This window comes from Muntiacus reevesi, chromosome 8 (assembly GCF_963930625.1).
Source record: "Muntiacus reevesi chromosome 8, mMunRee1.1, whole genome shotgun sequence".
Classification (NCBI taxonomy): Eukaryota; Metazoa; Chordata; class Mammalia; order Artiodactyla; family Cervidae; genus Muntiacus; species Muntiacus reevesi.
Genome location: NC_089256.1, coordinates 91,713,406 through 91,734,339, shown reverse-complemented (window position 1 = coordinate 91,734,339; position 20,934 = coordinate 91,713,406). Strand labels below are relative to the sequence as shown.

Here is a 20,934-nt window from a genome sequence, read left to right as displayed (position 1 = left end):
AATGATGCCCTTGGATTAGCTCTTAATACTATTTTAGTTCTCTTGTCTTATGGTTTTGAACTTCAGTCGTGTTGACAGTAGTGAACGTTTTGATGAGGCACATGTGTTTTAAGGCAGTTCTCATGTCATCTAGTTTGGCTTTACCTGTTAGAATGTAGAAGTTTAGATTAGACATAAGATAAATTCCAAAAGTAAGGAGTATTGGGCATTGCGATGTTTAGCAAAAAAACAAACAAAAAAGAATATGATCTCTGGTGATCCAGTTACTTGTCATCCTTGTCCTGCATGTTTTGCTTGAAAGCAGAGGGGTGGTGTCTATAATTAATCCGCTTGACAGCCATAATGCTCCTCAGATGCTCTGAGTTTGTTGGATAAAGGCCTCATTTTGGCCATCCTGTTGACTGTAAGCTATTATCGTGTGAAGCTTTCCTTTACAAATCTAATTATAGGAGCCCCTGATTCTCTTGATTTAGAGAAAATTACTCCAGGTCAGGCGTCATACTACTGAGAAGCTGCTCCTAATTTCCTCCTTCTTTGGCCCAGCCTGCCCGCAGCGTGCACACCCATTCTCCTCCACCAGCCCAAGGCTTCTTCCTGCTCTAACATTGATTTGAATCTATTCTCTTCTGTACAGAATAATATGGTCCATTGAATGCTTCAACTGAAAGAAATAATGACTGGAGGTGAAAGGAGAGTTCACAGCTCTTAATAATCTCACCACTGTGGTCACATCCTTATGAACTCACACACAAGTTTTGGCAACATTTCTAGTCACTTATTTTAAAGAAATGAGATGACTCACATCAGACTTCAGTTAAATTCAGTTTTCCCTTCTCAGAACATTTGGCTTAAGGAACATCTTTCAATTTCTATAGTATCAATGCAACAAGCCTTCCAGAGTTTTTGGATGTGTATCCTCCTAATTGCTCTTAAAATCAATTAAGTCTTTGTGAGTTTGAGATATTATCTGAAGAAAGAAAACTGATTGACCTGGAGGATAAGATTCTCAGAAATCAGTTTATAGGGAGTTGACCTTCTTAACGCAAGGACATCAGTGGGCTAGCATGAAAGGAGATGACTAGACTTCCATAGACTGTCCCCTGGATTCTTTCTCCTGCTCGACAGATGTGTCCTTCAGGGCATCAACAAGAGAATTACTGATCTATTGGGCTTCCCTGGTAGCTCAGACAGTAAAGAATCTGCCTGCAATGCAGGAGACCTGCGTTTGATCCCTAGGGCTGGAAAAATCCCCTGGGGAGGGGAATGGCTACCCACCCCAGTACTTCTGCCTGGAGAATTCCATGGGCAGAGGAGCCTGGCAGGCTCCAGTCCATGCAGTCTCAAAGAGTCGGCTATGACTGAGTGACTAACTCTTTCATTGCGCTTTTACAGCCATGCAACTTCAGAGTGTCTTAATACTTAACTGAAAGAGCAGAACTTAACCGATACCTTTGGTACTATGTGGTCCATTTTCTGAGATTGACCTTATTCTCATGTGTATGTTGCTATTTGAAGACTTGTACATTTTCTACATGCACAAAAAATTGATGTAAACCAATCTTGTAGGCTATTGGAAGAGAGTTTCTTTTAAAAATGTTGCCTTTCTTCCTTGAAAGCTAGTAACAGCTATCATGATTTCCCTAGAAAATGTTAAATGTCAGCAATGTCTTCATGCCCCATATAGAGAGTGACCAGTGCTTTGGGCTTTTGTCGCCCCCAGCTAGCTGCAGGCTTCTCTTGTCTTTTTAATTCCATCCCCTGACTCTTACCTCATGACTTTGCCTCTGGCCCATTCCCTGAGCATAATAGGGCCAGTGAACTGATACAAGCGTCTCACTTCTTCACCTCCAGATTTCCCTGTGTTTTCACCCGTTTTCATTTCTGTCTGTGGTCAAGTAGAAAGATGTCCTCGTCTTTCTTCTGAAGTTAAATCCAGACAAGAGGTCACTGTTGCCTGTCCCCTTTGTCAGTATTATCTGCCTTCCAGTCCGGATTTCCTTTCTGGAGACTCACTTGAAGCATAGCTTTGAAACGAGAGTATGTCATTGGTCATCCTAGTAAAGTGATCACTTTCCTCTGAAGCTATTTTTCTTTACACTCAGCTGCTAGTAGGTGTGGGCTACTTCCCTCAGAGTCACCATTGCACCATCCCTCTTATCCAACCTCCTGTTTCCTCCTCTCTGCCCCTACCACTCTAGAGAAACTTCTCTTTTGAGGTTCACACGTTTTTTTTTGTTTGTTTGTTTTTGTTTTGTAAGAAATAAGTCAGGGAAGCCGGCATCCACTGTGATTTCTTAGCTGTTCTCAGCACTGTTGATGGCCCCTGTTATTAACTGTTGCTTCCCTCGTTTCTGTGACCTTGACTTCTTTGGTTACTTGTTAATTATGGAGAGTGTATATCCATCATTTGGTGACTTATTTATCCCCGTCACTGTTTCAGCATACTCCCCTCCCATACCCCGTCCAAAGAGAACATGGGGGATTAGAATCCCTTCTAGTGACATGTTGCGTTTTCCCTCAGCTGTCACTTCTACACTATACCTGCTGTCAAACCCCCTACTAGACATTTGTAATGCGTTTCCACCCACCCCTTGAATTTCTCTCACCTAATGGTGAATTCATGAGCTCCCGACCCTTATAACCTGCTCCTTTACCCACCGACAGGTTTTATCTAGTGAGTCCCTCTTGGAACTTCCCAATCCTTCCCTAACTTCTTTCAGGTGCCTCTTGATTTTGCGTCTTATTTTTTATTTCTACTAATGGTAGACCTTAATGAGACCTACTTTATACCCTACAAACTTCTTTGGCCTTTCTCCCTGCCTCTCTTTCTCATCTTCAGCTTTTCAACACTTAGTTATCAAGCCGACTTCTCTATAAAACCATATTTTGTTCTTATCCTCACCCCTGCCCCATTCTTTTAGCTTTTTGGTTGATCTACTCTATTATTCCTTGTTTCACATACTTAACAAATATGAAGCGCCATTAAGGAGAATGTAAATGTGAATAAAATAGACCTGGGTTCTTCCTCGAAAAGCTGACAGTCTGGTGGAGCAGACAGACATGCAACATGCTGAGAACATAAGTGCTCCGCCCCGTGGTAGACGCTCCAGGGCCTCTCCTCTCCACCCCTGCCCCCGTGGTGAGGGTTTTCACTAAACTCGGGTGACAGGAATGCTGCCATCGTACACAGCATTTCTGCAAGTGCAGCTGAGGGTGCTGAGGGCACTTCAGGTGGCAGGAGGAGACCCGCAAAGGAAGGAAGTGCTCCGCGCCTTTGGGAAGTACTGAGTAATGTTGTAGGGAGCGTCCCCGGGGAGGTGCAGTAACATGAGTGGGCAGCAGGGGGTGCTGTATCTGACATGCCACTAAGCCTTTTTCCAGACACATCTCAGTTCTCACCCAAGCCTTGTAATAAAGGAGGTGTTATCAGGTTTTAGAGGAAGAATCTGAGGCTCGAAGAGGTTCGTTTCTCTGGACCATGGCGTTGGCACGGGCATACCTTGGGTGCAGCCACAGCCCTGTCTTACCCTGGCCTTGGGCTGTCCTTGATGAGTGTGGAGCCCTAGTACTCCATGTCCATAGACACACGGATCTTTCTAGGATACCTTCCTTCCCCTTCCCTGCTTGGGCTTCGAGCTCTGCAGATGCTGCCGGGATGACACTGAATCTGTACTCCTTAATCAGGGGACATTCATCCATGCTTTTTTTCAGGGTTCATAGTACCTTGTCTTGCTGTAGATAGGTACTCTCTAAACAGCTGTTGCTAACGTCTTTCCATCGCCCCTCACACTCAAGTTTACACCAGAACCGCTTGACAGGTGACTTAGCTGAAGATAATCACCAGGGCACATGACTGGCTTCTGAATTTTGTGCAGTTTCCCCATCACCTTTCTGTTCCCTTTGTAGGGCTTATATTTATACATCCCACCAGACAGAAACGAAATATATCAGTAATGCTGCGGAGGAGCAAAATCTGAGATTAGCGCAGTAGCTCAGGTTATAGAGCTATAGGAATCACTGTCTGTGTTGACTTTATGCTGGGGCCAGGTCTGTCCATTGAGGCTTTGGAAGAGAGTATGCAACTCAGCATATTGAATAACAACTTCTAGAAAACACTGCTAGCTATTTTTTTTTTTTAAGGCACATTTGAGCACTTAAAATAACATTTGGGGACGTGGTAGCAAGATAGATTGGTAGATTATGCAAATATGTTTCTGATAAAATGTTGTAAGGAAGGAAGCAATGCAAGAAGTCGTGCCTTGAACGCCGGCAGGTGAGAGAAAGACAGAATGACAGAAAGAGACTGAGAGAAGAGTGACTGCAGCTGAGAGGAAACAGGGTCTGACTCAAGACTGCAGAAGCAGAGTGCGGCTCTGTGCAGAGCACGCGCGTGGGGTGTGCTCCGCACGGAACTTCAGTGTCTTCAGGGCACAAGGACTCTGCAGCTCTTTGCGGCCACTGCTGGTTTACTTGCCCAGAATCCAGTTCGTTTTCCCTGGGACAAATCTTTTCCGCATGTGAGCTTCTTAGGGATAGATACTATTAGTGATAGTAAGGGCCTCACATGAGTAAGGAAAGGAGATGGGCTAAATGACAGAACTAGGAATTTTACCAAGAAAATGTAGGAATATAGGATCAAAGAGAAAAGAAGACAGAGGCATAAGAGAGGACATGTCTTGGATTATTTAACTTTGGTTGAGGAATGTGTTTTTATGATGCGCTGACTTAGTAATTTCCTCTCCTGTGTAGGAAAAACAGTGATTTGAATTCGCTGTGTCTGGAGTGGGGGTGAGGTGGGGAGGCGGAGGTGGTCCAGGAGAAGAAGGTGGTGTCAGAATGTGTTTGCACTTCCAACTATTTTTCTCACACCCAATAAGACCATGCTGTCTCTTGTTAACATTTGGAAAGAGATATACATTCTTGTGTCTTACCCAGTCATGTTGGAAGTTAACGGAACTTTTTTTTTTTTAAATAAAAATACTTGAGGATCCTAGCCAAAATATAAAGTGTTTAAAAATGTTTAGTGAATGTAGAAAACCGAGCTTACTAAGAAATAACATTTTCCATAAGGAAAAATATAGCTAGTATGTAATTAGGATGTGACATTAATACCATGTTAAATTTTAAACAATCAAGAGTCAAAACTTACTCTGTAAGGTACGCCCACATCAACTGCTTCTATTAACACTTCAGGTCAGTTGATACTTTTTTTTTTTTTTTTTAAACTTTAGCAAGTTCCAAACTGGAAAAACCAGGGTGTTGCCAGTGGAGATTGAGGTGAATTGAAAGGCGGGCCAGATGCCACCAGCACAGGAGCCAGCATGGAGATGCTGTAGTTAGCGCATTTCATGTCCACGAACCCCGCCCTTTAAACAGGCCTTTAAAACGCCTTTCAAAACGCGTTTTCTCTTTCTCAGGATGAATCTTCAAGTCATGAATGTAACCAGCGCACAATCCTTCTTTACGGAGTGGGGAAAGAGCGGGATGAAGCCAGGCATCAGCTGAAGAAGATTACCAAAGATATTTTGAAAATCCTGAATAAGAAGAGCAACACGGAGACGGGGGGTAAGGAGCCCTCATGCCTTTGCGCCCATTGTGCTCTCTGCCGTCTTCCGCCTCGGCAGGCTTTATCAAAGCCACACGTGGCATGGTCAGCACTGTTTCCTCTCCCAAGTGACTGTTACATTGAAATATGAATAAGCACATTGAAATTTTAAGGCCTTGATTCCATTTATAGTAATCCTTGCATTTAAAATAGTGCCTTCCATGGATAGATAGTGGTAATTTTTACTTGTTCCTCTTTTTTTTCATATTTCCCAAAATTTCTGCAGTAGTCATATATAAAGTATTAAAAGAACTTGCCTGATGGCTCTGCAGGTGAAGAATCTGCCTGCAGTGCAGGAGACACAGGATCTGTGGGTTCAGTCTCTGTGTTGGGAAGATCCCCTGGAGAAGGAAATGGCAACCACTCCAGGATTTTTGCCTGAAAAATCCCACGGACAGAGGCGCCTGGTGGGCTACAGTCAAACGGTCACAAAGAGTTGGACATGACTGAGTGACTAAGCATTCGTGATAAAGTATTAAAAAGTGGAAAACCCTTAGCCTGGAAGAGGTCTGTTCCCCTGATTCCATCCTTTTCTCAAGCTTGCAGTTGGCTCATCATATTTTTGTTGTTGTTTAGTTGCTCAGTCGTGTCAGACTCTTGGCAACCCCATGGACTTTAGCCCGCCAGGCTTCTTCGTCCATGGGATTTCCCGGGCAAGAATACCGGAATAGGTTGGCATGTCCTCCTCCAAGGGGATCTTCCTGACCCAGGGGTAGAACCCACATCTCCTGCATTGGCAGGTGTATTCTTTACCACTAAGCCACCAGGGAAGCCTCATCATATTTACATGATAATTTAAATTCGTGAGAGTGTAGTGACTGATCTTTTCTTATGTCATTCAGAAGAATAATCGCAATAGGTAGTGGAGGCTACTCGCATCTCCACACAATTTCTGTTAAGAAGCAAGTTGGGCCTTTGCTCCATAACGCCTTTCCTTGGAATGCTCTTTCCTCAATCTTTTCACAGTGAAGTTATGCCGTTGTGTTATGTCACCTTATTGCACAATTGGAATTTTGTAATTATCCGCTTCACATTGGACTAATTACCCTTTCCAAAGTTTATTTTATTAGATAGTCATATGATTTAAAATGTGATATCATTTTGTATACTCCACCACCACCAGTGGTGTTTATTTCTCTCTTACTTAGGTAATACAGTGGGAAAAAGTTTGAACTTTCCCTATGAAAATAGCACACTTCCTACACATGGCATAAATCACCTCTCGGAATTCCACTTTGCTGTTCGCTACAAAATAAATACTGTTTTATGAACCTTTTCCCAGAGGATCCAGTCTTAGGAGTTTAATTGAACAAAATACTGAAGCTTGTCCACAGTAGATCTTTCCTACAGAAAAGTGCAGATACAACCAATGCAGATAGCTCCCTTTCCTCTCCATCCTGGGGTGCAGATGCAGAAGTAAGGTAGGACGCTGGCATGTTTTTCAGTCTTTAAGTGCGTTTTGGGCGCCTGATGCATTAGATCTCAGTGGGACAGCTGCCTGCATGTTATTTACATCAGATTCCCTAACTCTCTTCTGTGGCCACATAAGGAGCTAGTGCTGTAGGAACTCCATGAGGTTGTGGAAGGGAAATGAAACCTGTTGCCATTATCGAGATTGTGCGGAGGGGGAAGAACTGTTCTGAAAAAACTGTTGATCTGCTATTTTTCTCTTTTCTCTATTAAAGAAAAGAGGAAATAGGCTGAATTTCGAAGCTCAGCAGCTGGCTGGCAAACTGTATCCGAAACTACTTTTTTGTGTATTTGGGAATGGGATGGACACAATCTCTTTAAGAAGTTCAGTAATACATGCTTTTCCTAAATTAATTTTGGCAGGTCTTTGCAGATCCTGTGGAATGTTTGGTATTGGAAGGCTGAGGGGTGGGGCAAGGAAGGAAGCACTGCGGTGTCCCTTTCTGCTGAGGCCATTTCCTTTCTTCGCGAAGAGTTTTTTTTAAATGCTCCACTGTCTGTCCTATCTTTGGACTAGTCTCTTAAATAGGCAGTTCCTGGCTTGTGAACTCACCAGGGGATAATTGCTCTTCCATGCTAATTTTTGAGATATTCAGTACTAGAGGCACCGCTGAGGAGAGGGGCATCTTCAGTGGGGATTTTGTCTTTCCCACATTCTAAATAAAACTCCTCGTCAATCAGAAATACGTTTCTTAATTGGGGAGATAGCAAGCTGCCTTCTGCTAAGGAGTCTTAAGTTTAAGTCACTATGTAAACACTAGCATCGATATGCTGGTGAGGCTAGAAAACAGGTTGTGTTAGCATGTGTTTGATTTCTGGTTACAAATAAAAACATGACTTTGAGGAACTCATTAGGTATATTCACAGATCAATCAGACTTTGCTTGGGAGGGTGGGGTGGGTTCATAATCTAATGTTGAAACGACATTCGTAGTCGAACACAGGCAAGTCTCATTCTACATTTACATTGACAGGTCATCTTTGGGTGTGAATTTTCAAACCATTAATGAAGTTTATCATAACAACAAAAGCCCAAGCTTCTAGGATTAGAGATTCAGTATATGTGCTGTTGAAGTGAGCACCAGGATTAGAGTTGTTTTTAAAAAAAATGGAAAACCAAAATTAAGTCACAGAAGTACAATAATGTGCATTTTGAAAGCAAATGAACATAAAACATGAAAATCTATGAATTACTATTATATTATTGCTTATGTAAATGTAATTAAAATAAAATATTCCTTTGAGAACCACCAGTAACTTCTTAAATTTTTCTTTCACTTAGCTTTGCGTAAGTAAATAGAGCCTATTAATGTAGACAAACCAATAAAGAGGCTTTTTTGAGTTCTCATACCGGGTCTTCATCCTCAATTCTGTTACTTTTCTTGATGAAACACTTGGTTTTGGTCCCAAGAAAGACTGAATAAATATATTAACTTCACTTCCAAAGATTATGGCACCCAAGACTACTGGTGTAAGCTTTCAGTCTTGGGTCAGTGATGTTAGTAAGGGAAAATTCAAAACTTGAATATTTTAAACACACTTATGACCTGTGAGCAGCTATATTGAAGGCAAAATATCACATTTGTACCTTTGAGAATAGACACTGAAAAACAAGTAGATTTCATGAACTTCTTTGTTCTTATTCTTTGCATTATATTTGGTGTTATTTGGCAAAAGTTACACATAATCTTGTACCTTATGTTACTCAGCACATTTAAATTCTGTTTGTTTGTTTTAGGAAATAAAACAGCCTGGGTTTTTTGCCTGTCTTTTGCCCCTAAACCATACTTGCTTGTTGTTTTATAAAACATTTGCTATTACATTTGCCATTAGCAAGCTGTTTCAGTTCTGTTCAGTCACTCAGTCATGTCCGACTCTTTGAGACCCCATGAATCGCAGAACGCCAGGCCTCCCTGTCCATCACCAACTCCTGGAGTTTACTCAAACTCATGTCCATCAAGTCAATGATGCCATCCAGCCATCTCATCCTCTGTCGTCCCCTTCTCCTCCTGCCCCCAATCCCTCGGGGCATCAGGGTCTTTTCCAATGAGTCAACTCTTCCCATCAGGTGGCCAAAATTTTGGAGTTTCAGCTTCAGCATCAGTCCTCCCAATGAACACCCAGGACTGATCTCCTTCAGGATGGACTGGTTGGATCTCCCTGCAGTCCAAGGGACTCTCAAGAGTCCCTCCAACACCACAGTTCAAAAGCATCATTTTTTCGGTGCTCAGCTTTCTTCACAGTCCAACTCTCACATCCATACATGACCACTGGAAAAACCATAGCCTTGATGAGATGGACCTTTATTAAGAAAGTAATGTTTCTGCTTTTTAATATGCTGTCTAGGTTGGTCATAACTTTCCTTCCAAGGAGTAAGCGTCTTTTAATTTCATGGCTGCAGTCACCATCTGCAGTGATTTTGGAGCCCCAAAAAATAAAGTCAGCCACTGTTTCCCCATCTATTTGCCATGAAGTGATGGGACTGGATGCCATGATCTTAGTTTTCTGAATGTTGAGTTTTAAGCCAACTTTTTCACTCTCCTCTTTCACTTTCATCAAGAGGCTCTTTAGTTCTTCTTCACTTTCTACCATAAGGGTGGTGTCATCTGCATATCTGAGGCTATTGATATTTCTCCCGGCAATCTTGATTCCAGCTTGGGCTTCTTCCAGCCCAGTGTTTCCCATGATGTCCTCTGCATATAAGTTAAGTAAGCAGGGAGACAATATACAGCCTTGATGTACTCATTTTCCTATTTGGAACCAGTCTGTTGTTCCATGTCCAATTCTAACTGTTGCTTCCTGACCTGCATACAGGTTTCTCAAGAGGCAGGTCAGGTGGTCTGGTATTCCCATCTCTTTCAGAGTTTTCCACAGTTTATTGTGATCCACACAGTCAAAACCTTTGGCATAGTCAATAAAGCAGAAATAGATGTTTTTCTAGAACTCTCTTGCTTTTTCGATGATTCAGTGGATGTTGGCAATTTGATCTCTGGTTCCTCTGCCTTTTCTAAAACCATCTTGAACATCTGGAAGTTCATGGTTCACATATTGCTGAAGCCTTTCTTGGAGAATTTTGAGCATTACTGGCGTGTGAGATGAGTGCAATTGTGGGGAAGTTTGAGCATTCTTTGGCATTGCCTTTCTTTGGGATTGGAATGAAAACTGACCTTTTCCAGTCCTGTGGTCACCACTGAGTTTTCCAAATTTGCTGGCATATTGAATGCAGCACTTTCACAGCATCATCTTTCAGGATTTGAAATAGCTCAACTGGAATTCCATCACCTCCACTAGCTTTGTTCGTAGTGATGCTTTCTAAGGCCCACTTGACTTTACATTCCAGGATGTCTGACTCTAGGTGAGTGATCACACCATCGTGATTATCTGGGTTGTGAAGATCTTTTTTGTACAGTTCCTTTGAGTGTTCTTGCCACCTCTTCTTGATATCTTCTGCTTCTGTTTGGTCCCTATCATTTCTGTCCTTTTTTGAGCTCATCTTTGCTTGAAATGCTCCCTTGGTATCTCTAATTATCTTGAAGAGATCTCTAGTCTTTCCCATTCTGTTATTTTCCTCTATTTCTTTGCATTGATCACCAAGGAAGGCTTTCTTATCTCCTTGCTATTCTTTGGAACTCTGCATTCAAATGGGAATATCTTTCCTTTTCTCCTTTGCTTTTCACTTCCCTTCTTTTCACAGCTATTTGTAAGGTCTCCTCAGATAGCCATTTTGCCTTTTTGCATATCTTTTTCTTGGGGATGGTCTTGATTCCTGTCTCCTGTACAATGTCACGAACCTCCATCCATAGTTCATTAGGCACTCTGTCTGTCAGATCTAGTCCCTTAAATCTATTTCTCACTTTCACTGTATAGTCATAAGGGATTTGATTTAGGTCATACCTGAATGGTCTAGTGGTTTAGTTTAGTGAAATCTTTCTTGTATCTTAAACAGGAAAATCTGTAAAATGACCTTTGTTCCCTGAAATTAAACTTTCCCAAATAAGATGATGTGCGAGGAGGCTTTTGTTTCAGTAGCATTGAGTACTTAGAATCATAGTGTTGGAAGAGATCCTTGAGATCATATAATACAGCATTTTTTTGCTTTTGGATTTGTGTTTGTAAATGCATATATTAAACATATTTTAAAATAGGACCTAATTATTTTTGGATCTTATCCTCAGAGCTCTTAAGAACAAGACAATAAGCAATGTTCTTATGGAATAAACAATGTTCGTAGTATTTCTTTTATTTTTTCCAATCTTCTTATGTTAAATTGGTAAAGTTAGCACTTTTCCATTAATGTGGACAGAGTTAATTCTTTCCTATCCCCTAAAATGTTAGGAATTGTGTAGATTTCCCTTTTTACATACTAAGTTGTTATAGAGTCTCCTGACAAGATGCCAATGGATTTTTCTGTTATATCCATTTGAGCCTGGGTGATTTTTTTCCCCGTTCAATGTTGATATCATATTTTAAAAGTCAGTGAGTAAGAAATATTTAAGGAGGGATTTCTTATTAATCCTGGAGAGGGAAATGGCAGCCCATCCAGTATTCTTACCTGGAGAATTACATGGAGAGAGAAGCCTGGTGGGGCTAGGGCTACAGTCGCAAAGAGTCAGAAACAAGTGAGCAACTGTCATTTCTCATTAATAGCCAGAATTTAAGTATATTACATAAATGAGACTGGTCAGTGTTTAGAAAATAATTAAATTGCCTCATCAATATGGATCGATCTCGGAAGAATACTACTGAGTGGAAGATGACAGATGTGAAAAGTGCATGTCATGTGATTCCGTTTGCATCGAGCGAACAGCACCAATGTGAGCCCTCAGAGGGCCGGCCCCTGGCTCTCTGGGGAGCGGACGTGGCTGCGGGGCAGCTGAGAGGGCTTCTCGGGTTTTGGTCTGTGATTCTGTGATTGGAGTTTCATTACATGAATTAATTTCTTTTGTAGAAATTCAGTGAGTCTGTGTACATATTCTGTATGTGTGTGATACTTCAGTAAAAAAAGTATCCCTGAAACAGGTCAAGAGCTTCAATTAAATGAAAAATAATGTATCCACTGTGCATTTATTTAGTTGGAGATGAAGGACAGAAAGCCAGGAAGAACAAACAGGAAGCATTTCCAACCCTGGAGACCGTGTTCACAAAACTTCAACTCCTTTCATACTTTGATCAGCATCAAGTGACATCTCAGGTAGCCATTAAAGCTGATTTATTATGGAGCTGGGATGTTTCCTTAAAGCTCTTTCACACAGTGTGTGTATTCAGCCTTCGTTGTTTTATAAATGCATTTTTAAAATATATTTGGAAGTGTCTTAAAACTGTAAAGTAGTTCAGTTTCAAGTGTTGGTTTACTTTTCTGAGGATTAATGTTTATCCTAGAAATATTTTTACCTTGTGATCACAATCAGCCCTACATAAAATATTCTCTAATGCAATACTTACATTATTATATTTTGTGTCCTACATTGCTGATTTATAAGGGAGAAATCTGTTGATGTCTGAAATGAAGTACTTTGCAATTGGGAAGAAACCAAATCCATAGGTAGTCAAAGGAATATCTGGAAATTAATTAAGCATTTATAGTTCTACCTTTAGGAGAGTTAGGTCAAGATCTTAATGACAACTTGTCTTATTTCTTCAGATTATATTTGTTTTAAGGATATTGTTTGATTTGTACATGATTTTGTTTTCTATAGAAATATGTTTCAACTTCTAAGTAGAATCATGTATAAATTCACATTTCTTACCCCCCAAAATTAAAATAATACATAAAAGGTATTTGGAATATTGGTCTTCTAATTGCTTTCACTCTTTTCACATAGATTTCTAATAACGTGCTAGAACAAATCACAAGCTTTGCATCAGGAACATCATACCATCTCCCATTGGCTCACCACATTCAGCTCATCTTTGATCTCATGGAGCCAGCACTAAATATCAATGGACTCATTGACTTCGCAATACAGGTATCAGAGGTATCCTGCCTTTTAGCAAAGCAAACCTACTAGGCATTGTGCAGTTTACAGAGAGCCACCCCGTGCAGTTTTGTATAGTTGAGACATTCTGAGTCAACAGGCTCTAACTAGCATTTTCAACTAGCAGCTGTGTCCATAATTTTCAATTAAATGTAATTGGTGTTAAAATATAATAGTAAAAAATGTGTGAGTTTTGACTGTATCTCTTACTTGTCTTTTGTTGTTTTGCTTAGGGAAAGGTGAAAATTTGTTTGCTATTTATAATAGAGTATATTTTAGATAAGAGCAAAAAATATTAAACATTATTGATTTGTTCCACTATTTTTCTTATACACATACTTGAGTTCTTTTGTTAGTATATGTTGTTAGTGAGTAGAAATAAAACATATCTTTTACTTATCCTGTTGGAGGTGTTAGCTTTGTTAATAATAAGAAAATACTGATGAATAACTTCCATTTATTGAAAATGAGGTGTAAATGGAAAAAAATCAAGAGGCCAGGGGTGTTTTTTCCTGAACTTATCCAGTCCAGAACTTTGGACCACCATAAAATTTTGGCAGCTATTTCAGTATTGAGCCCCTCATGGTGGCCTGGACTGTGATGCCCAGACCGAGGGAGCGCTATAATTTGGTAAAGGATTGAAAGTAAGAGCCTTCTAATTGCCTCAGGCAGTGTCATGGTGGTTTTATATGTGTATAGTCCTGCGGCAGAACAAGGAAGGAGATCGGGCAGTTTTAGGCTGACTCAGTATATCCAGAGCTTGTGAAAGCTCACGTGTCCTCTTACTTGTTGTGGCAGCTGCATGTGTGCTGGGTCTTTTTGCCTTTGCAGCTGCTGAACGAGCTGAGCGTGGTGGAAGCGGAACTGCTGCTGAAGTCCTCCAGCCTGGCGGGGAGCTACACGACAGGCCTGTGCGTCTGCATTGTGGCTGTGCTCCGGCGCTACCACAGCTGTCTGATCCTCAACCCCGACCAGACGGCCCAGGTGTTCGAAGGGTTGGTACATCCTCGAACGTGTAGTGCGGCTTGTTTTAAGAAGCTTTCTTTTGAAGTAATAACTTCATGTCAAGTTTGAAAGGAGAACAAAGGCCTTCCCGTATACCCTTCTCACACAGGTTTAACAATAGAATGTGTATTTGTGATAAAGTTTTATAGTGGCTTTAAACGAAAAATAGTACTGGTTGTTTCATGAGAAGATGCATAGTTAAAGAATGTGCCGGGAAGCGTTACCAGAAAGGGGGTAAAAGCGTAGAAAGCCTGCCTGCCTACTTCTCTCTCCCTAGTTACTGTCGTCGCTGCCGACCAGAATCCTGAATTATTATGATTGGTGAATATGTGGTTGCTTTTTGTTCACGTGATTTCAGTTTCTATTTAGATAATCCAGTTCCAAATAAGCTTTGAATACATATCCTCTTACAGATTTAACTTTTCAATTTCATTTCTTTTATAAATTAAAGGAAAATTTTGATGAGTTAATCTAGAATAAATGACTTTGATTCTTCGTCTTTTTTTGGTTTGGATGAATTGTAGGCTAGGGTTTTCTCTATTACCATTAGGGAAGTTGCGCTAAGTCATTACACCACTACCATTAGAGGCTGAAATTACTGGGACCAGAGAAGTATAATGAGCTGTCAAAACACTTATTCTGAGCTCTCTTTTGTCCACTGCAGACTTCTTTCTCCAGGCTTTGTATATACATAAAAGAAAGGCAACCTCTTTCTCTTTTATTTTTCCTCCTGTGCTCAAAAGAGAAACATGGAGTTCTTTGGTTTCACAGTGCCTTTTTTTCGGTAATCCAGCACATGTAGTCTATCTATTCTAGGGTGGCATCCATTTAACAGCAGCTTTTGGAGGAAAGAGGAAATGCTACCACGTTAATTCTGCACATAGGATTTTTAATTTGTAACTATTCTTTGAAGTCTTAAAGATGTTTCTGTAATAACCATATAAATAAGAAACCAGAACAAAGTAAATCCAATTATTGCTACATTCAGTTCATATAAGAGGCTGTCTCTTAACTACATGTGCTTTTCTTTAACTGCATTTCCCAAGATGAAACATTTTTACTTTAAAGTTGAAGTACATTTTTGACTAGATTTTAGGCTTAAGTAGAATTTTTGCTTTCAGACTTTTCTTAACATTGACCTTGACATAAGTATTTCTGTGCCTCTTCTATATTTGCAGCCATCCTCACCTAACAAATACTGTCTTATCACTTGAAGACACCTCATTTAATATCTTCTTAATCTTTCCTTTAAGCTTGTCTCTCATACTCTGGCCTCTTTCTTCAGTTTTTTCTCTGTGACCGGAGTCAGCAGAAGTTTTTTCTCTGTTGAGCCAGTTGTTAAATATGTTAGCCTTAGTGAACCATAAGTTTTCTCTTCACATGAGAGAAGAGCCACAGATAGTAAACACTTAGATTATTCCTAAGTGACATCTGAAACATCCGTGATATTCTTAAATGTAAGAAAATAGCTACCTTAGAACCCAGGAAATACAGAACTGCTTTACAGCCCTCAGCTACCCTGTGGAGTTGAATAATTAGCACCGTTTTACAAGTCAGGGGACTGACACCCGGGCCTGTCAGTTGGAGCGGCTAGTGAAGTCTTGCACCCAGCATCTCATAGCTGATAAATCCGCCAGATTGCTGAGGCAATCAGCCGTCATTCATGCAGCTCATTCATGCTGTTTGATTTACACCACACTTTTTAAACTGTGAATGGAAATGCCCTAACTGGTCATGAAATTAAAATGATAGTTTTTCACAAGTACTTTTTTTTTCCCTTTTATTTTTAAATTTATGTCATTATCATTGATACTTTAAATTTGCGTTCTTTTAAATGTTTATAAAATCATGTTTGATATTCACTTTATGTTTGTTTTTTATCATATATAGTAAAGATAAGTACTTTTCCCAAAACTGTTATTCTGGGTTGGATTTTGTGTTTTTTTTTGCACTTATATAAACATACTGGACCTTGACGTAAAATGTTTTGTTACTTGTAGGAGGTGGAGGGAACACTGACTTTGATAGAATATATGCCTGTCAATCTTTCAATACATGTTTGTTTTCTTTAATCACAAAATAATTCTCTGCTTTTTCAAGGTATACCCGGAGCTATTTTGGTTTATATAGGGAACAACTGGTTGAAGCATCTATTTTCTTCTTAACTGAGGGACACTTTTGATGTGACTGACAGCTGTTTTCAGTTGCCTGCATCTGCTGCCGGCAATTCAGAAGCCGTGGGATGCTACATGGTTATTTCTTTGCATGGTTTGCGAGGTCCCACCTCTGATGTTGGGCTGGACTTCTTTCTGTGTGTTGGTGCTTCTCTGTCTTATTTTGAAATGCATTTCTCATTTACACCCACAAAGAAAAAGCCCACAGCATGGCAGACCTATTTCAGGGAACACTGCACTTCCTCTGCTGTTGCCGGCTGAACAACGAAGCTATCAGGGTTCTGCGGATCCCAGAGCGGGAATAACGAGTCCAAGTCTGTGCGAGCCACAGGCCTTGGGAAGGGTGCTCAGTGGTATCGCCTGTGAGGCCAGCGTCCTTCTCAGCTTTGTCACCCCAGGCTGCCTCCCACCTTTAAACAGCAGAGAAGGTTCTAGACTGGGCCTCTGGAGACCTGAGATCTCTTTTTGGATCTGCTACATGGTTATTTGCCTTGTGGGCAGTTCCATTACCTTTCTGAGCCTCAGAGCCTTCTTTGTAAGATAAAGAAGGTGAATCAGATGGTTTCTGAAACACTTTTCAGCTTTAATCATCTTGAGTCTCCTGTGACACTGTTGTAGAAACACTGAACCCTGTAATCACATGCAGCACGGCGGTGGAGTCTGACTCTGATAGGTGGAGGGACCGCTGGTGTGTCTGTCTGTGTCACGAGAAATGGTGTGTTGTGTGAATTGTGGCCCAAGAGGCCGTCTTTCTGATCTGGGATATTGGAGTAGTGCTTCTTCTGAATTGCAAATGTATATCACCAAAAAGAGGGAGTTTGGAATTCTTAATTAAGATTAACTAAAATAAATTTGTTTCTCATTTGGATAAACAAGGAGAATGTGACCTCAGACCAGGAATTTGTGTTTCATGCCTGAACCAGCTTATGGTCTTAAAATTGAACTTATCAGACTTACTGATATGGAGAAATTGCTCCTTTACACAGTGGACATGGGTTTCTCTGCACATTTCCTGAATTTATCAGTCTTTTTACTCAAGAGGAGATTCTCTGCTGAAGCTTTTGTGTCCTGGTGCAGAAGCTTTATTGATGGACCCCTCCCTATACATCTTCTGTCTGGAGGAATTTCTTTCATTTCTTATTGTTAATGGCATTTCTGAAGTTTTAAAAATACTTAATGTTTCAATATCATAATAGAAAAATGGTATTTTATTCAGTTATTTACTTGCTATAATGATTAGTGTTGACAGTCTGATATCTTTTTGTCTTAGTCAAAGTAATCAGGAACATATTCTCATTCTAAAAGATTCAAGCAATGACATATATGTTGACAAAGTATGTGTCTCATGTCCTCATATATTTTTCTCCTTAGATTGTGTGGTGTGGTCAAGCATGTTGTGAACCCCTCAGAATGTTCTTCCCCTGAAAGATGCATCTTAGCCTACCTCTATGACCTCTACGTGTCATGTAGCCACCTCAGAAGTAAATTTGGAGACCTCTTCAGGTGGGTAGAAGAAAGTCAAAAGAATAAGAATAGCTTTATGCCCTTTTTTTTCTTTTTTTTTGATGGGCCAACCAATATTGTCATCCTTTTTAATAATGAGAAGTAATCCTAATTATATCTGCCAGAATTCCTGTTGAATTACATCTCATTGTACCTGTAACCTCCTATTCCAAATTACAACTCTGATTGCAATTTTGGTAGAAGAGAAAGCATTCTGTATTTTGCAGTTCCTACTACCTCACTTAGAAAATTGTTTCCCCACCGTTTGCATGCTTACTTTCCCCTGCATTTGCTTCTTTGGCTCTCTTACCTTCCTACGTGAAAGAGCGTTTCTGGCTCCCCGCCATTCTCTGCAGTTTAGCACTTGTACCCCCAAGAGGTGGACAGGTGCTGGAAACTCCTTACTCACTTAATGTTGTTTGAGGAAGTTTAGATGATTAATTGTAAGTTGGTGGAGGGAAGGAGATGGTAATAGCTGACAAAATAAACTTGTAATCTAGAATCAGGCAAGGAAAGAATAGTCGGTTATGATTTTCCTCACTCTCTTGTACCTTGCATCCAGTTTGTTTGTGAACCTGAGAACCTCTGTCTCCCAGGCTCATCTCGCATCTGACCCCTCTTTATTGTTTGCCACTCCCAGCACGCTCATCTCTTGGTTGGACCATCGCATTTTCCTTCTAACTGCTTTCTTGCCTTGCATCCTTGATTCTCTTAAGAGTATTCTCAACATGTCTTCAAAAGTCATCCTTTTGAAACAAGAATAACTTGACATATACCAGTGGCTTCTTATCTACTCAGAGTAGAATTCACGACCCTTGGGGATCTACTGGATCCAGCTCTGTCTTCTCTTTCTCTCTGTTCAGATTACCCGCATGGACCTCCCTGTTGGTCTCCAAGCATTCTAAACACACTCCCATCTTGGAGCTGTTGCACTTGGCAGTTACTGCTCTTGTAAGGTTTTCCCGCAGTTATTCACTCACTCCCGCAGTTCACTCAGGGCTCTGCCTCCCTGATCAGCCCCTTTGAAGTAGGATGGCCCCTGTTCCCACTCTCTGTCATTCTCTGAGTTTATCATTATTCCCCCTCCCCATTACGTGCATTATACACTTATTTATGGTCTGGCTCCTTTCTAGAATATAAGCTTCTTGAGAGCAGAAGCTTTATATTTTCTTCATTGCCCTATCCCAGTACCTTGAAGAGCATCTGGCTCATAGTAGGCACTGCAAAAAAAAATCTGTTTAAAGAATGATCTATACCAAAAACAAAATCTGTGATATTTTTAATGGTACTAATAGAGAAAAAAAGGTGAAAGTATGTCTTTATGAAATGAATTAGGTTGAAAGATAATCCCTTATGAAATATTAATATTTTCCCCCAGAGATAATGTAAAAAAAAATGCCCCATGTTCTTCTATTACTTTGCCGAGAGCTTTCAGTTTACAGTTTCACAGAGCTTTCTCATACGTGACTGGGTTCTTGCAACAGCCCTGTAAGTTTCTCAAGAAAGCCATAGTGTTTGACCGCTAATGCTCCTAAAAGGTAGTAAAGCATGTTAAGTGAGTTAATTCAAGTAATGCACACTGGCTGTGCGGAAACTTAGGAGACCAACAATGAACTGAGGGGCTCCTTGGCATTAGCAATTAAAGACATGGAAGCAAGCTGCAATTCTCTTGGAAAACCTTCGAGTCAAGCATTATTTATAGTCTAGGATTAAGAAAATGGTTGAAGAAAAGCTAGATATGCAGAGAGTATATCTATTAGTATATTACTAAACCAGTTTTAATGATTGGATCTGAAACATCATCTATAGTGTGTATAAGTGTAATATTTGAAGGAAATAGATCACTAGTCACATCCACTTATGACTGAGCAGGCTTCCCTGGTGGCTCAGGTGAGTAAAGAATCTGCCTGCAGCACAGGAGACATTGGTTTGATCCTTGCATCAGGAAGATGCCCTGGAGAAGGGAATGGCAACCCACTCCAGTATTCTTGCCTGGAGAATCCCATGGACAGAGGAGCCTGGCAGGCTACAGTCGAAGAGGTCGAAGAGAGTCAAGTGTCACTGTGGCTGAGCTGCTGCTGTGTGCCAGGGGCGCGGCTGGGTTATTTTCATCAAGATCTTTAATCCTCCTAACAACCCCAGGAAGCAGGAATAGTTTTTCCTATCGGTAAACGATTGTCCTTCATGATAAGTTAATAAACGATGAAGCCTACATTTGAATATTCGTCGTTTTGGCCTTGAGCTATGTGCTGCTTTCATTACTCTCTCTGGTTTTTCTGATACATGCAGTTTCGAAGGAAATGAGTATTTTTATTTGTTTGTTAACTCTATTTGCGCCAGCAACAGAGTGTGCTGAGTTTGACAATGACCTTGATGGCAGCTAATGTTTCGTTAAAACCTAGAGCTCATCTGGAAAGAGTGTAATAAGTGAAACAGGAAGCCTCAAAATGAAGGATGAGGAGACTCACCATGAACCACAAAGTTCAGGAAAATTATGAGGAGGCAGGAGGGCATCAGCTTGAAAGAAGTCCCTAGAAAAATGAGGCTGACTTATAAAAAAAATGCAGAAAGAAAAGCAGAATTCTTTTGCTTTCTAAAGACAGACTTGGGTAGATTGTTAGAATTAAGTGGGAAGTTGGGAAAAAAAGAGATACTGTTTCCTTAACAGAACTCTGTTTCCTTAACACTCAGGATACTGGGAGGTGGAGAAAACCAGGGCCTGATGCTAGGAAGGGGGCCAGCAGAGAGAAAAATGGGTTTTTATTTCCTTTTCAGTGGGCAAGTGAAGCAAACTTAGAACTATCGCTAAGTGAGAATGTATGAAAAGTTGAGTGGAAAGCATGTCACGGGTTAAGACAGGAAAAAGGGGGATTTTAAAAGTCCTTGGAGGACTTGTCTAGTGGTCCATGGACACCTTCGAATCCTGTGGACATGGGTTTGGTCCCTGGTCAGGAAAGATTCCACATGACGTGAGGCCACTCAGCCCATGCAAGCCACAACTCCTGAAGCCTGCACGCCGAGAGCTTGTGCTCTGTAGCAAGAAAAGCCACCACAGTGAGGAGCCTGAACACCGCAGCTAGAGAGGAGCCCCTGCTCGGCACAATTAGGGAAACCCTGCACGCAGCAGCGACGACCCAGCACAGCCGTAAATAAATAAGATTTTAAAGTTTAAAAAATGAACAAAAACACTGTCATTTTGATCA

The 20,934-nt window shown here is 40.8% G+C and overlaps 2 protein-coding genes across 3 annotated transcripts in view; one reads left to right on the top strand and one right to left on the bottom strand.

The window, feature by feature from the left end:
• Positions 1-20,934, top strand: part of MED12L (mediator complex subunit 12L) — a 343,991-nt gene that overhangs the window by 260,246 nt on the left and 62,811 nt on the right. For both annotated transcript variants that reach the window (XR_010664265.1, XM_065943498.1), the window contains exons 16-20: positions 5,418-5,565; positions 12,147-12,265; positions 12,897-13,040; positions 13,881-14,044; positions 17,600-17,731. Coding sequence is in view for 1 of the 2 variants with exons in the window: in XM_065943498.1 (XP_065799570.1) it covers positions 5,418-5,565; positions 12,147-12,265; positions 12,897-13,040; positions 13,881-14,044; positions 17,600-17,731 (707 nt within the window). In the remaining variant the exon portion in view is untranslated. The remainder of the gene's footprint in view (positions 1-5,417; positions 5,566-12,146; positions 12,266-12,896; positions 13,041-13,880; positions 14,045-17,599; positions 17,732-20,934) is intronic.
• P2RY12 (purinergic receptor P2Y12) overlaps positions 1-20,934 on the bottom strand; it is a 49,544-nt gene that overhangs the window by 6,102 nt on the left and 22,508 nt on the right. The window lies entirely within an intron of this gene.